At 38.8% G+C, this 16444-nt stretch overlaps 2 protein-coding genes across 2 annotated transcripts; one reads left to right on the forward strand and one right to left on the reverse strand.

Annotated features, from left to right (window-relative positions):
• Positions 1-458: 458 nt before the first annotated feature.
• On the reverse strand, positions 459-4423 carry LOC114528771 (LON peptidase N-terminal domain and RING finger protein 3-like). Its single transcript, XM_028550485.1, has 2 exons — positions 2867-4423; positions 459-1440 (listed from the first exon to the last, which is right to left on the reverse strand). The coding sequence occupies exons 1-2, from the start codon at positions 4303-4305 to the stop codon at positions 825-827; spliced, it is 2055 nt and encodes a 684-aa protein (XP_028406286.1). The 5' UTR covers positions 4306-4423; the 3' UTR covers positions 459-824.
• A 6149-nt stretch (positions 4424-10572) lies between these two features.
• LOC114528853 (uncharacterized PE-PGRS family protein PE_PGRS3-like) lies at positions 10573-15167 on the forward strand. Its single transcript, XM_028550570.1, has 4 exons — positions 10573-10715; positions 12580-12948; positions 13314-13344; positions 13642-15167. Exons 1-4 carry the CDS (start codon positions 10710-10712, stop codon positions 14490-14492), a joined length of 1257 nt encoding a protein of 418 aa, XP_028406371.1. The 5' UTR covers positions 10573-10709; the 3' UTR covers positions 14493-15167.
• The last annotated feature ends 1277 nt before the right edge of the window (positions 15168-16444 follow it).

Genomic DNA, 16444 nt, shown 5'->3' on the forward strand with positions numbered 1-16444 from the left:
AGATACACAAGGTTATTAATTTAGAAGATTCGTTTAGTTTGCCGCGTGCAAGCTTCAAATCTTTTGTGCAAGACATATTTTGTTTATAGTATTTATACATTTTTTTCTCACCAAGTTTGAAGCCCAAGTATTCAGAAATTCCTCTTACCAATTTCCGCAGTGTAATTAGAAGGTATTTTTGTTGGAAAAATTATAAAAATGAGATGATGAAGGTACCAACTGGACTGTCAGTGCCTTAGAAAACTTTAATCTTTCAAATACTGAGTTTCGCACAAAATGCCCCGGATTCGAATTCATACTCAAATTTGCACTCTAAACAACCCCTACTCCTCCCCCCCTAGTAAATCCACCGCTGCCCTGCTAATGGGAAAGACCCTGCACGCGGGCGTGAGGTAGGGAGAAGGCATCTCTTCTTACGAAAAACAAATGCGAGTCAGAGAATAGCACAAGCCCTCCGGTTAAATAAAAATATAAATATCTATTTTACCTTTCTTAATCTTACATATATAATACATGGTAATAATAGATAATATAGACAATCAATCTAGCAATTACTAGCGATCATTATTTGCAACATATATGTGTATCCTACAAATGATTGTCAAAAATAATTTTACCGTGTATATAATCCAGCCGTATTTATGCTATTTCTACAAGACAATTGATTTCGTTTAAAAAGCTATTAATAAAATGGGCGATCCCTGCACGAGGGCTACTACAGATAAGCATTTATTCTAAGCATTGAATAAGGATTTCATTTTTACATCGACACACTTCAGTATATTACATTGAAAGTTAATTTGGTAGAACGGTTTGTATGTAAGTCACAACCTGTTCAATAAAATAGCTAGAAACCTCTTTGTACTGTACAAGCGTTCTGTGACGGAATTCATTGATAGGATTATCTGTTTCGCCTCCGTGTTTAATGGCATGACAGCCAACAGCCACCACAACCAGTTCGGTCCATGGTTGGCGGTACTCTGAGAGACCTCAGGCATTTGTCCAACCGCTTTTTCGATGCAAGTTTGCTGTTCACTTGGAAGATTCTTAATCCATCGCGACATCATGTCGTAGACCTGAAAGTTCAGTTCCGTGTAATCTGTTTCATCGATCTCATCTTGGAGCCATTCAACCTTAGCGGTGTTGTATCCATCTTTCATTCCACGTTCCAATACCTTGAACCGTTTGGTTCCAACGGTGTGGATTATCGAGCGACCATCTGGCAGAAACTTCACATCACTGATGTGCAGCACCGTGCCAGTAGCCGCAAAGCCGTGTTCTGGGTCCGCGACGCACATGCCAAACTGCCGTGATCCGCTTTCCAGACACCGTCGAATCATGAGCTTGTAGCGTGGCTCAAAGATATGCAGGGGGTAGGCAACCCCGGGGACAGCCAAGGTACAAACAAATATAGGAATCTCGTCATTATTCTTGCCACAGCTAGGAGAAAATAATGAAATGTTAATGTTATGTAAGATTAATCGTCAGATGGCGTAAGCAAAATACATGATACAGCCTGTTTTCAATTTCATATATATTGCTGCATGTAACTTTCAGTTAATGCATCGTTATAACCGTGCAATGCGTGACGATAGTTGATTATCAAGCAATTTGTCTTTGAGCTGCGATATCGCTCAGCTTAGAAGCGATTTTGTTTGTACAAAATCTTGCCGTTTCTTTTTGCTTCGCGCCTGAACATGGCTAAATCACAACTCAAATTGACCTTGATAATCAACTATCGTCACGCATTGCCATTGGAGAAAGGTCTATTGACGAGTTTAACTCGTTTAACTTTTAGTATGAAAATTGGAAAGGCGTCACTAGCATTTTATATAAGCCTGTGGCATACATTGTTCTGCTATCGTTTTTTACATGCAAATTTTTCGCTCTGCTGAATTCACGTAATACTTTGTGTATGATAGCTACAAAAAGACTATGATTTTACTGAATTAAGCCCGTTAATTCCTTTTCAAAAATGGCTTAACTAACAACAGTATAGATTAGACAAAAAGTGGTAGCTACAACGCAGGCTTTTATATATATAAACTCCATAATAGAGATTTAAATTAAACTGGCTTATACTGGCACGTCTATATAAGCCAAAGGTATAGGTTATGGCGAATACTTGCGAAAAAATCTATTGTTTTTGTAAGCGAACAGGTTTGAAGGCAGCGATATCATGATTTAGTAAAAACAGAGTAGTTTTTTTTAGGTGCCTAACTCTTTTTGCCAGCGTGCTTATGAATAGCATGATTGTAGGTGCATATGACAATAATTTTGCTTTGTGGGTATTCAAGTGTCTAAAGATATTGTGGTTAAAGTGTTGTTTTTACGTAATACCTGATGTGGACAATACAAATGTTATGTAAATGCTGCCACTGTCGAATTATATCCGGCAACAATGCTGCGTGCATGTGACCATACGATATTGCATAGCTATAACTATAAAAAGCTCCGAGTTTTTCATTTCTGCTACATGTATGATGTATTTATATGCGTATCGTTAACTATACCCCAAATCTTCAATCCCAGCAAATGAAATGACTGCCTATAAATAGATATTCTCTTACACAAAAGCCAAATTGAATTCAGCTTGATTTGAGAAGAAAAATCGTTTGTACCAGTATAAATGACCCTTAAATATATATTATATATACGGTATGTGCGGTATGTAATATATTTAATTTAAACATGTATGCTCTGGATACATATAACCGAGCTTGTCTGCCAAGGTTTTTTAATGAAAAACAACGAAACTGAAAACATATGAAATAAATTAGATTTACTGAGCTATTCTTGTCGCCATTTCAACAGCTCCTTTCAGACTGAATACGCGACCTTGTTATGTAATCAAAGATAAGCTTACCTCGAAAATTCGTTAAGTTCTTTTTGGTATAAAACTTTCCTTCTGTTATATTCTTCGCTAAACTTTAACTGAATTATTCTCTCCAGAACTCGGCAGGTGCCTATTTTTCCCTTCATTAAATGTTCAAGATAGTTCTGAAGATTGCTTCGACAACAAGGACATTCAAAGCGATGATCCAAACATCTTTGCAGACAGGAACGACACAGCGAATGGCCGCATGGTGTGGTCACAGGATCGAACAAAATATTGAAACATAGCTTACATTCGAGTTCGCTTGAAATACTATTTGATTTCTCCTGAGGCGAGGACTGGTTTTCCTTGATACAAGTAACCTGTCGACGTTGTGTCTGTGCTAAAGCCACCGCGCCTCTCATTTTACGACACGGAATGTGTGTGTTGCACAAAGTTTGGCCTGTGATTTCCGACAGATTTGTTACCGTGTTCTCTGCGCGAAATTGTCCTCTATGTGACCAAATTTGCTCAGTCGTAAACGATTCGTTGAAAATTGGCTTGGATTTTGTTGCGAGGCTTCTTTGTGCCAGTTTCGTAGATTCCTGTACGATGTTGAAGTTTTGAACTACAGGGAAGCGACTGCCTGTATACATACCCTCTCTTAGAAGTTTCTCGAGATGTAAAGACATCGCATTTCGATACGCCGAGTTCTTCGGCCTCAGAGCTGCGGCACGGAGGAACATCGACATCGCTTCGTCATTCTCATTCAAGGCCGCTAAAACTTCTCCACGTGCGTAAAAGATTTTGCTGTCAAAGGGAACAAGGCTGCATGCAAAATCTAAATCTTTCAGAGCGTAGGAAAGATTCCTTTCGGAACTATACCCGCGTGCGCGAAGGTATAGGAGATTGACATTCTCAGGATACTGAGTTATCAGACCGTTTACCAGCTGCATGAATTCTGACAATCGTCTCTCGCGTAGCATTTTCCTGGCTTTGCTAGCACGTTCTTGAATATACGTCTTGTCTGGAAACCAAGTAACAGAGAGCTCTCTCAAGATTATATTTGACGCGTAGCTAACCGATGAATCCTGTCCACAACCAGGGCAGAATGTCTTCTCTTGGCATTGATAGTTTTGCAGGCAATCCGAACAGAAAGTGTGTCCACAAGCGAGTGTCACCGGCAAATGTAGAAATTCTTCGCAAGAATTACACGTAAAAATCTCCTCTAGTTCTAAAGATTTCATTTGCTTTCCGTAAGCCATCTGCTCCTCGGCTAGCTTACTCATTTCGGCGGAGAGCAAATTGGAGACAATTTCATTGATGATGAGATTCTGTTGGTCCAATTCACCGTTTATAAAAGCTTTACGGTACCGTTTAAACGCCTCGTCAATTCGCCTTTGTTGGGTCGAAGGCGACTGAGTACTTCCAAGTGAATTGCAGCGTTTCATTGCATATGCCGTTTCATGTATATAGTGACAAGAAAACATATTCACCTATGTCGTAAGAAAGACTTCCTACTGAAATGCCGTCTCGTCCTTCGTGAGGACGATTTCACTCAGTTCACAAATGCCTGTGTGAAGCTAACGTGACAAGTATTTAACTTGGGTGACGCGATTTCCTCGCACCGCTGTCACGAGCTACTGCACGAGTGCAAACGCAGCAAAATATCCTACACGTGAGCTCGACACATGTTTCTGACGCATCGTTAACTTAATACCCCGTCAGAGACAAAAGGACACTGGGGGATGCTGTAAATATTTGCATAAATACATAATCATAACTCTTGAGAAATATCTTTGGTCAATGCGGAATCTTTGCGGAGAAAGGAAGCTTTGCGACGGACGACAGAAATTTTGTGCTGAAATGAAAAATTTCTAGGAATATCGGCCTTACCGGGAGGTTTTTCCATAGCCGTCCATATTAGATTAGAATGCATCGTAGAACTCAATACTAAAAATGTTAAGTATTTAGAGTTTTAGAAATCTATTGGCTGCATGTTTTGATAGAGTTATTTACCGTTCAGATGAATAACAGGACGAAGATGTTTTGGTGAAAATTTACACTGCATGGTCAGTGATTGTATGTGTTATATGTTTGACGTGTTATATAGGTATTCGGTGTGTCATTCAGTTTCCGATTTCTAAGACCTTACACACTAAAACTTCAAGACCTATAAGCATTGTGTAACGTGCCGTATATCCACGTCATTATCCTGTATATTTTCCTATATGCATCTTTAAAAAAGTAGCTAATATTTTCTTTAAAACACACACCATTACTACATAACTATTATGAGTCTATATCAGAGGAGAGGAAAGTTGATGGTATGCTTTATGGTTAGTTTAACAACCTAATCTTTTGCAAAAACGATTTTAGAGTGAGTAAGAGTTACCTTTGAGAGTTTCAGTACAGACAAATTTGTAAAATGAGTGTAGCTTATATTACAGATCAGCAAGTGAGCGGCGACAAAATTCGCTGTTTAAATCCAGCGAAATTCAAATCAAACTCGGACAATGTAAATTTATTGCGATTGATGTTGTCAGAATATTAATAATAACAAGCATATAAGCGTATCGAATTTCCTTTGAATGCAACTTAAAATGAACGAAATACGCACTAAAGTGCTGTCTATAATGGCTGCTTTTTCATGAAACTTAAAGTATAGTTTCGTTAGTCATTCTATGTTTTCTTACAGCGGTGAATATTTTGTCCTTCGCTTGAAAACAACGCACGAAATGACTCAAATGAGAGTGTATAGTCAGCTGTCTGCAATGAAAATCACTGAAGGTTAGTGGGCTGTATTGTCTGTCAACGTTTCATTTGAAAATGATAAATATCGTCTCTTATTCTTCCATTTTACGACAGCAAATAATCCTAAATTAATCAAACTTTTTATCCTGGAGAGCTCTATCAGTTCTAAGCTGTTCTTCCTAGAAGTCCAGTAGGGTCATCTCTTATTGATGCAGTGTTACTAAAGGAGAAAACCTAAACTAAACTAACTTTTTATTTGTACTGGAGAGCTCTATCAGTTCTAAACTGTTCTTCCTAGAGGTCCAGTAAGGATCATCTCTTATTGATCCAGTGTTACTACAGGAGGAAACCTAAACTTAATTAACTTTATTTATACTGGATAGCTCTATTAGTTCTAAACTGTTCTTCCTAGAGGTCCAATAAGGATCATCTCTTATTGATCCAGTGTTACTACAGGAGAAAACTAAACTAACTTTATTTATACTGGATAGCTCTATTAGTTCTAAACTGTTCTTTCTAGAGATCCTGTAAGATCCAGTGTTACTACAGTGTTACTCCATGGAGTGATCCAGTGTTACTACAGGAGGAAACCTAAACGAAACTAATTTTATTTATACTGGATAGCTCTATCAGTTCTAAATTGTTCTTCCTAGAGGTCCAGTAAGAATCATCTCTTATTGATCCAGTGTTACTACAGGAGGAACTCAGGTATATATACTAATTTACCTTTATTATTGCTCAAAAACTACTTCGCTAAAAACCCTTGACTCCAAAATCCATGCAGCTAGTGTCGTTGAAATTTCAACGGTTGCTTTTTGTCATGCAGTATTGGCTATTGCTACATTATAACTGGCTTGTGAATGTTTTAACAGGTTAAAACCGGTTTTTGAGTCACTCGCTCACATGCAGTGGTTACGTAACTAACGTAAGATGCATTGAAAAGGTTACATGGAAAAGCACTTGGCCAACACATGTCAAGATTGTCCTACCCCTCAGAACATTGAGATTACATCATCATCGATCACGTGCAATATCGTTCCAATAATCACTGAATATGAGAGTAGCCGAGTCATTTCGCATGAAACGGAGACAGTTTTCTCGGAATCTGTGGGTGAATCTTTACACCAAGCGAAAATTTAGCGCAAGAAAGGCAAAACAGCAGATGCAACGAGAATTTACATAACTTCCGGCCATTCTACTTTAAATCTTTTTAATGGTGGTGCTGTGTGAAGTAAAGCCGAAGCCCCCCCCCCCCGGAAGAAATATCAAGTGTATTGTTACCACAAAAACTATAGTAGTTTAACTATAGTATAAACTGTCAAATCGAATAGCATTTTAGCAGCAAGCTTTCTGGTAAAATTATACTGGTGTTTTCGTAGGAGTTCGAGCTATCAGTAGCCCTGAAATTTCCTTTGCTTTCAGTTGACATCGAACGCCGGTGCCAAATCTTGAATCCGAAGTTCGCCAACGCAAATGAAAAACGCACAAGTGTGCATTATGCCTTCGAAATGACCCCGGCATCTTTTTCCCAAAATCTCGACGAATCCACGGACCGGTAGAACAGTGTGAGATACTTCGTGTATCGTTAAGTTTCACAGTCGACACCGAATGCCGGTGCCAAATCTTGAATCTGAAAGCAAATGAACTGTCGGAAAACAAGTAAATAATAAGATAAAAGTAAATATCCGCGTGTGAAATATGCCTTAATTATTTAAATTTATATCATATCATACATATCTGTAGATAGATCCGTCAGATGTCAATATTGGGCTGACAATCGCTCGAAAACTCGGCTCTGATCAATTTTCCGTAATCATAATAATCTTGAACTTATCTTTAACTTATAACTTAGCTTTGTTAAGAAACAAGCGGAAGACAGGCCGAGTAAAATAATGAAATAGTTTCTCTATATACGCTTGAGAATATATTCCCCAAATGACAAAAAATCACTTCTGCAGTTATTTTGCGACATTTCCCCACCGCCAATCAGATCTTTCTCGTTTAACAACCGACCAATCACGACAAAGTAAGCGTGCGACAGCAAGCAGGTGTTTCAGTCTAAACCTTGTTAAAATATTGAAATATCTGCATTTGAAATCAAGACATAATTGTTTCGGGGATGGGAGAGCTTGTCGAGCAGCCAATAGATTTCCACCTAAAATGTTGATCGCGACTGGGTTGATAAATTATTCAGAACGGGGCTAAGGATCATCAGATTCCGAATTGATTTTGAATGTCAAACCGTTGTCTTTCTCGCTGCGCTTAGAATTTCCGCTCTTAAATTCGCTTTTTAGTCGAAATACTTAATCGTTGGAAGCTAGCTGTTTGTGGCTACGAACGAGCGAGGTTTAAGAAATGAAATTTAACAAAGGTTTGACGCGAGAGTTCGTGTTTTTTCTGATAATCTATGGTTTTGACTTGGGAATGGATACAGGCGTTTTCTTCGATGCGATTCAGTCACACGCTCGCTACGAGAAATTCTTCAACGCCGACGGGTACAAACTGAACCATACACGAAGCATCTTAGATTGCTCTACCGGTCCGTGGATTCGTCGGGATTATGAGAAGAAGTTGGATCATTTCGAAGGCATCATGTACACTTACGCGTTTTTCATTTGCGTTGGCGGGCTTCTGATAACGGGCTTTCTTTTCGCCTATGTCTGGATGCTGTATCAAACCACAATTTCCCCGGAGTTTATCATCGAGAAACGCGAACTTTACGTCGATATCAAATTCTGGTTCGGTTTCCTGTGCAGCATGATTTACAATATACCCGCGTCGGTGCTTGGGGTCGAATTGTATTCCGAACGGAGTGGGGCAGCCGGTCTGATGTGTTTTGAATGTTCGCAGGATGATTCCTGTAACGATAAAGAGATTCTACAGGATCGAAAAGAGAAGCTGCTTTTGCTTGTCGTTTTCAACATGGTCTCGTTCGTTATCGTGAGTTTATACAAAGGCGTAACGACGTTCTATCGATGGTCTAAGGTTGATAATATGCCAAACTTGAGATGCTCGGAGATTCGCGCCTGTGCGGCACTTTTCGCCGGGAGTAACTACGCGATCATTATGATGACACCTGCGCTCGGCCTACTCAAGTTCAAGTTTTTCTCGTTGTCAACAAACACGGGCAGCATCTTCGCCGGCGTGACTGAGAGTTTGTTTCTAATCGGTGGTCTTGGGTGGGCTGTGTTTTCTGTGATCGCGTTCTGTTGTCCCTTACTACGTTATATCACGATGAAGTGAGACCGGGAGAGAACTGAAACCGACCTTCAGAAGTTTACAGGCCAAGGAGCAGGTCTGGTGGGAACTGTGGAGATCTCGGAGGAAGGGGGGAGGGCAGAGGGAAGGTCGGGGGGAGGACATGCAGAGAAAGAGTTATGAGTCCAAGGATTAATGAGATTAAATCGCCAGTGCCTGAACGAACTAATGACTGGCTACGCTGAATATTCTGTAAAATGTGTTTTAATTTTGCATTTTAAAAAAAATCATTTTAAAAAAAGCTAAATAAATGGACAGTTCAGGGACAAGTCAATCTGAAGCTAGATGCACACTCAATGATTTTAATCGGCTATAGCATGATTGCATTTCTGTAAGGCTAAAAAACCATGGCTAAAAGAGCTGATATATATTGACATGAGTTTTGCCACATGCCATACAGGAATTGTTTTATCTTGGTAAACGGTGTGAACCTAGCTTGTACCTGAATGTTGTAATTCGTAAACAAATCATCGGTTTGACAAAGTGAACTAGCTTTTATCTTCCTGGCCTTTTTTAACTGTTTCTTCATTATATCTCTCAGAAAATCGCTTGCAACAGTCACTTTATTGCTAAGCTTTACGATTTAAGATTATGACTTCTCGAACGCTTCGAAAAACTTTTATGAAACACAGTTGAAAATAAATATGTTATTATCATATCAGCTACTTCAAGCGATGATATAGAAATTAAATTTTAATTTTAAACAATAGAATGTAAAATAAAATTGTTAATAAAGTTCAAATACATCATGATAGAAACATTTGCTTTCACAGTGCTGATGTAAGATGCGGTACATTTGAGTACAATACAGTACATTATAGAACAGGACCATGCAGTACAATATTCTTAAGTGATAGCCCGAATGCAGTTGATATCGATGTACAATGCTGGCCAAATGAGGGAAAATGCTATACGATGCAGTACAGTGATGCACACTTGCATTTGATGAAAAATTTTACGTTGCTGCCATTTTTTATTTTGACAAAAATGGTTTGTTTTCACTGAAAACTGGTCACGGCCAAAATATTAGCATAGTGGAAGCATGTCGCCTGGGGCCGGTTGTTCGAAAGGCGTTTAGCTTAAACGGTGGATAACGGTTCAAAATTTAAAAATATACTGGCATACATCTTGTGAATGACTGAACCTATACATCTTTTGTATTAAATATGTACTTCCATTGAAAATTAAACTGTTTACATCGAAATATTTCAGTTCAGTTGTTCGATAATCTTGTTTTCCATTTTGAACTTATCCACCGTTTAAGCTAAACGCCTTTCGAACAACCGGCCCCAGGCTGGCCACGCTAAAGCCCCAAGGCTCCAACCTTAGGCTTTCTGTGAACTCTGAAATGCACTCTTTCCCGCCATAAAAGATAAGAAACGGGCGCAGTCCATCTTAAATTATTTTCTGCAAATTGACATCAATAATCATTGCCGACAAATAAATGGCGCCATCTGCAAGTCACGTAGAAAATTTGCCACCAAGAAATGTAAAAACTTTAAGATTTTCCCAACGAAAACAGAGCATCGATAATTTTTTTGTTTATTCTTGAAGATTCTCCGTCAGGTTTACCTGCCGAGTGCTTATTACCCGAGTAGAAATCAAATATTTCACAAATTTTTTATATCGTCTAGCGACAGGACGTCTCATTAAGAAACTCATTGTTTTAACCGTTTTGTTTAATTTGCTATCCAAACAATGCATTCACAATTCTATATTTCATGCTATGACCTATGTGAGTCTCTGTGACTGTCGCTGTTCATTGCCGTAATTTGACACAGTCGAAACGTTTTTTCTTTCAAATAGAGACAAGATTTTCTATCTCAACTAGAATCAATTTCTTTGAAGAGATTGACGGGCATTTTTTCCTGAAGGGTCAAACATGCAGGTACTGTTTAATCATATATATAATATAGCATTTTTATGTATTAAGAAAGAGGTTTTATTAATTGCAGCTTATATATTTCTTTATTTTTGTGCACTCAGATTTTAAACGGCTCAGTTTGATACCTAATTAAAAGTATCTATAATTTAGTAAGAAAGATACTTCGAACGAGAGTTGTATGTCATAAAAAGCCTATATATAGAAGGTCCCGTTTACTATTTCACTCGCTTTGTATTAAAAAGTCGATGCCCTAAGTCTAAGACTTAGCTGAGCGCAAATGATTACGCGTAGAACAGTAAACTGTAAACTACACGATTTGCAAAAAATTCTCTGCTGTTTCGCCCCAATATCTCATTCGTGGTCGATCTGCAAGCTTTTGGATTGGCCTGTGGTTGTTGCGTGGACGAGTGATAACAATGGGTTAATTGTATGTTGAACAGCTTTTCTGAAAAACGAGATTGATCTTTTGAGAATAATTATATAATCCGCTGTTGTTAAGAACAAGATTATATACGTCCTTTGAGAGTTTGAAATAAGACTCCCGTGCATAAGTACTTATCAAAGTTTAAACTACTGTGTTCACACGAGAAATAGGACCGGCACGTCGAAAGACATGGACGATGCCAAATATTTCATTTTACATAAAAATGCTCGATACGACGTTAAAATGCTATAAAAAGTTCAGCATGCTTGCGCACAGCCGTGGGCTGCCAGAGTTGTGAGTTTCAATGTTCCGGCATAGTGCTATATATTTCACCGGATCTTCGTGATTGTGAAACTCCAGCTCTCGCTAGTTTAACTGATTATATATAGCCACATACTGGATTTCTATGTAGCCGTAAACTTGCTTGCTCGCAAACATTTTGAAGGACAAATTATTGATAAGTTAGCTGCATCTACGGGTAATTAAAAACATGGCAAATATCTCAATTGATATACAACAGAGCCTGCAACGCATATGTTTTTAAAACTTAATATATAGATTTTTTCGTAGATATAAGCGAGTGCCTCACAGCTTAAATGATTTCAAGAATAAAAGTGTCAGAATTAAGTGAAATTGCTGATAATACCTGATAAAGCGATTGAGATTTCTATAACTTCGCTAATGTATAGACATGATTCCTTGAACCTGAGATTTTCCCCTGATAACTAATTTTCTTTGCTAAATAAAAACAGAAATTGGCTTGTGAAAACCTTTCATTATTCTTATTCGAAGCTTGGCTACTTAAAATAAATAAATTTTCACAAAAAAAAAGATTACTAAAAACAGCTGCTGTGATATTGCTAAGCAATATGGCATTCTTACATGACAGATATTGACGCTATTGGTATAGCATAACTGCTGTGTAATTACATATTGCTTGCGTGCACTCGACATGGAAATTCAAATATTTTCCGGCAGGTTTCATAAATTAGATTGCCGTATATGTTGAGTGGCTGATTTATACAGAGACCTGTGCATCAATAAGAGATGATCCTTACTGGACCTCTAGGAAGAACAGTTTAGAACTGATAGAGCTATCCAGTATAAATAAAGTTAGTTTAGTTTAGGTTTCCTCCTGTAGTAACACTGGATCAATAAGAGATGATCCTTACTGGACCTCTAGGAAGAACAGTTTAGAACTGATAGAGCTATCCAGTATAAATAAAGTTAGTTTAGTTTAGGTTTCCTCCTGTAGTAACACTGGATCAATAAGAGATGATCCTTACTGGACCTCCAGGAGGAACAATTTAGAACTGATAGAGCTATCCAGTATAAATAAAGTTAGTTTAGTTTAGGTTTCCTCCTGTAGTAACACTGGTTCAATAAGAGATGATCCTTACTGGACCTTTATAGTAACTATCGCCTCCTTGTGTTATATTTCAGCCCGTTGGAATTGCTTGTTCACGGCTACAGTTTCTGAGTATACCATCCAAGTTCGGAGCCAGTCTACTCATATTCCTAATGCTGATCACCCCATCCAGACTGTCCACGTGCAAGTCTTCCATTTTCAAATCATACCATGACCGTTATCTTCCTAATCACGTGATCAAATTCATGCCAGTGACGTCACAGGTAGAATGTTCTTTGCTGTGCTCGAGACACGATGATTGCGAATCTTGGAATCTGATTGAGACGGAATTTGCTTTGGAATGTGAACTCAACAATGCAACAATAAAAAACGGGATTGAGACTAATCTAGTGGTAAAACATGGAGCGATATTTGGTAGTCGACTTGATAATGTCGCAAAAAAGGTAAACTCGAGCAGTTTATTTTTATTCTCAGTGAATTAAAATGCCAGGCAACGGGCCAATGGCTCAGAGAAGACGAATCTTTGCTTGTTTAATAAAGTATAAAACTGGAATTACTTAGGTTATGATTCTCAATGAACCGTTTAATAGGAAGACTAAAATCTCGAATTGATAGAGTAATTCTTTATGATTTTATGGTCATATTGGTCTAAATTTAACTTAGCCTCGTCTCTTCTGTATTAACCTTGGAGACAGAGGGGCTATACCTGGCTGCAAGGATATGCTACGTGTGTGGTTATCTTCAGTGATATCCACGCTGCATTTTCTGTTCAAGACAAGTTTCTTACGACTGTTTGTTATGGTTTTAGGCAGCCAATGTACCGAAACCTCAGGAGATTTGTAAGTATTGTTCATTTTGGATAAGTCAGTTAATATGTTATTTCGTTTTCACAGTATATTTAAAAGTAGACAGAAGTTTCGGAATTCAGATAATCTTCTGTGTCCATCAAGACAATCGCTTTGCCTGGCTCGTTTACAAACCGTGCTCTACCCTGTTTTTCAATTTCAATAGTAAGGACAATCTGGGACAGTATGAGACATCCTAGGACAGCCTAGGACACCCAGAATAATATTATGACCGCAGTCTCGCATGATCCCATTCATTCTATAGCTGGAAAACTATTATTATATTTTCAGCTTACGTTTTTACAAATCTTGGAACAGAGGGAGCTGATGGACCTACAGACACGAGTGGTTACCAAGGTACTGCTTTGGAAGGCCTGGTAACAATCCGGAATGGAATCCAGGAATGGTTCGTGCCGCATACGGGTACCTATGAGATCGAGTCACGTGGTGCATCTGGCGCGAACGGCTCTTGTGCAAAAGGCTCTTCTAACACAACGCAGCTTGGAGGCTTGGGAGCAAGGCTACGCGGGAAATTTCTACTTTTTCAGGGAGACTTGTTGAAAATTCTTGTAGGACAGCGAGGAATTATGGGTACAACATTCGGTGATCGACCAGGGGGTGGTGGAGGGGGGTCTTTTGTAACGTACGGTAATAACACCCCGCTTGTGATTGCCGGTGGCGGAGGTGGTGGTGGGGGATGCAAGGTGATTGAAGGGAAACCTGATGGTGATCCAGGACAGTTAGGGTTGTTTGGTAGTAGATGTAACAGTACGGTGGAAAATGGGGGAATGCTGTGTTTGGATACACAGGATCCTACAGCAGTGCGTAGTGCCGGAAGTGGAGCGGGGTTGCTAGGCGACGGAAATGGCGCCAACCCTCCAGGGACTGATTCAAAGTCTTTTGTAAACGGAGGAAGGGGTGGTACGATTCATATTGGTTCAAATGGGGGGTTTGGTGGTGGTGGTTATGGTTGGGAAAACCCAGGAGGGGGAGGGGGATACACCGGGGCTGGTGTGTGGGGTAACTCGACTTTTGGAGTGGCAGGCGGTGGGGGCTCTGTCAATCTCGGCTTCGACCCAAAGTCAGGATATGGCGGCCCCGGGGAACATGGCTTGGTTCGAATTGTCTTTATTCACAACTAAATTGTTTTTACTGCATCGTATATCCAACCTGGAGTGCCCGTGGTTTTCATGTCGTAATTTAGCGATGTTTTTTGTCGATCGTGATGTTAGATAATTAAATAACAATTTACGACATGAAACGACCATGTAGGCTTAGCAAAAAACTGGTGTTTTTAAATATATGTGTCTTATCTTTAACTTAGTGAAAATACTTCAGGCAATTTCAGAGAATCGAATGAAACTCGGCCAGTTCATAATTTACCGCAAAATGCTTTCTTAGTTTCTTGAATCATAAATGATACTGTAAATAGTAGTCTGTGAACTTTAGCACTTAGCAAACGAAGATATTTAATTGCAATTATGCAATAAAGCACAAGGTTAGAGACACCCGCGCAGCTTTATTTTGGTATCTCTGTAGTTCTTTTAAAACAATTCCACAATTATCCCACAAAGGGGAGAAATAATCGAAGTATGGCAGAATTAACGCTTTATAGATGGTGTGCAAGGTTTCATTAGGAACGAAATATCGTTCACTATATACATATCACTATATATATATATATCAAATATATCATGTTGAACCCGCTAAAGGCTTTTGGGAGGGGCCATTAGCGTGCGGACACGGCGCGTCTCATTTCAAATACTGACTACTGAAACTGAGACAACAATAAAATGTGAGCAAATATCCCTCTTTAATTGATCACGTAGAGAAAATGACAACTATATATTAACGTAAAACCGTGAAATATATATTCAAACCACATTTAATGGAATACTTCAAGACATCGAGAAACGTCGAAACATTTCATTAAAAACTCATCGATTCGAGCCATATTGTTTAATTTGCTAATCAAACAAAGTACTTTGCTGTTCGGCCTGTTCCGTATACCAAGCCTTAAAAGGCTTTGTTGCCAGCTGTTGATGCTCATTGCTTCAATTCCGATCGAGGCGAAAGCTTGAAAGAGGCAAATTTTCCTTATTTAACAGAAACAAGACTATAGCTGTTTTTAAAGTGTCGGGCCGGGCAGTCTTTCTGGAGGGTTAAAAAATGCAGGTACGAACTTTATGCTGATGGTTGCTGGTTTCTTTGTTCAGTCTTTTGCATGCAATGAATTTAAACGGCACTGTGTGACACCCCATTAAATGTGTCGTTCATGAGGAATAAGTTTCATGTGATATAAACTTGAGTCGGCACAAGAGAGCGTAAGAGCGTTCAGTGACCTAAACACTGCGCAAAAGCAACTGGTATCGGTGTAGAATAGCGAAGATGAATCTGGTCATAATTTTTCTCAAATTCCACTCCTATCAACTGACGCATGCACCCATGGGCCCTTGCATGCTTATTTTAGGTCGAGGGAGATGGTGCATTTCAATTCGGACAAAAGGTTACTGCTATTTTTGCTGAAAAAAAGAGATCTTTATGGCAACTAACCCATTGTTGCTAGCACAAGATTTCATGCCCTATTTTATGCTTCATTCTAGCTGATCGTTTAAAAGAACTCATAACCGCATGCGTAGAAATTGTCACTAAACAGGCAAAAGGGAATTAACAATACTTTGTGCAGACATAAATCGCAAAAGGCATGTCACAGTTTTATATTTTATTTTTCATGGCATGTGAAATAGGAGCGTTCTGTTTCATGAACAATTATATTAATTTATGTGTTAAGAATGTTCAATGAGACGAACATAGATATTTTTCCAATAATTTCCCTCGCATTGCCACTAATCTTATGTGATGTAAAATATACAATATGCATGGACTGAATTGCACGAAAGTACCATTCAAAATTCATAAAAATTGAGTCGAAATTGAGTGAAATATCCCACCTGCCCGTATATGAACTCATGCAAATTAAGATTGGTTAGTCAGTCTCTCCTCCCCATGCAGGCAAGGGTTTTTTCTACGTGTAAATTGGTGTAATTTGTTCTGAATAAACGTTAAATTAGGTTGTAAAATTTGAAAAGATTTT

Source organism: Dendronephthya gigantea, unplaced genomic scaffold (assembly GCF_004324835.1).
Source record: "Dendronephthya gigantea isolate DGI-Jeju-01 unplaced genomic scaffold, DenGig_1.0 000051F, whole genome shotgun sequence".
NCBI lineage: Eukaryota > Metazoa > Cnidaria > Anthozoa > Malacalcyonacea > Nephtheidae > Dendronephthya > Dendronephthya gigantea.

Coding starts and splice junctions, on each gene's coding strand:
- LOC114528771 (XM_028550485.1), bottom strand. CDS start 4,305: ATGTTTTCTTGTCACTATATACATGAAACGGCATATGCAATGAAACGC. Junction 1,441..2,866: donor GAACTTAACGAATTTTCGAG/GTAAGCTTATCT, acceptor ATTTTCTCCTAG/CTGTGGCAAGAATAATGACG.
- LOC114528853 (XM_028550570.1), top strand. Junction 12,949..13,313: donor TTGATAATGTCGCAAAAAAG/GTAAACTCGAGC, acceptor TTATGGTTTTAG/GCAGCCAATGTACCGAAACC. Junction 13,345..13,641: donor ACCGAAACCTCAGGAGATTT/GTAAGTATTGTT, acceptor TTATATTTTCAG/CTTACGTTTTTACAAATCTT.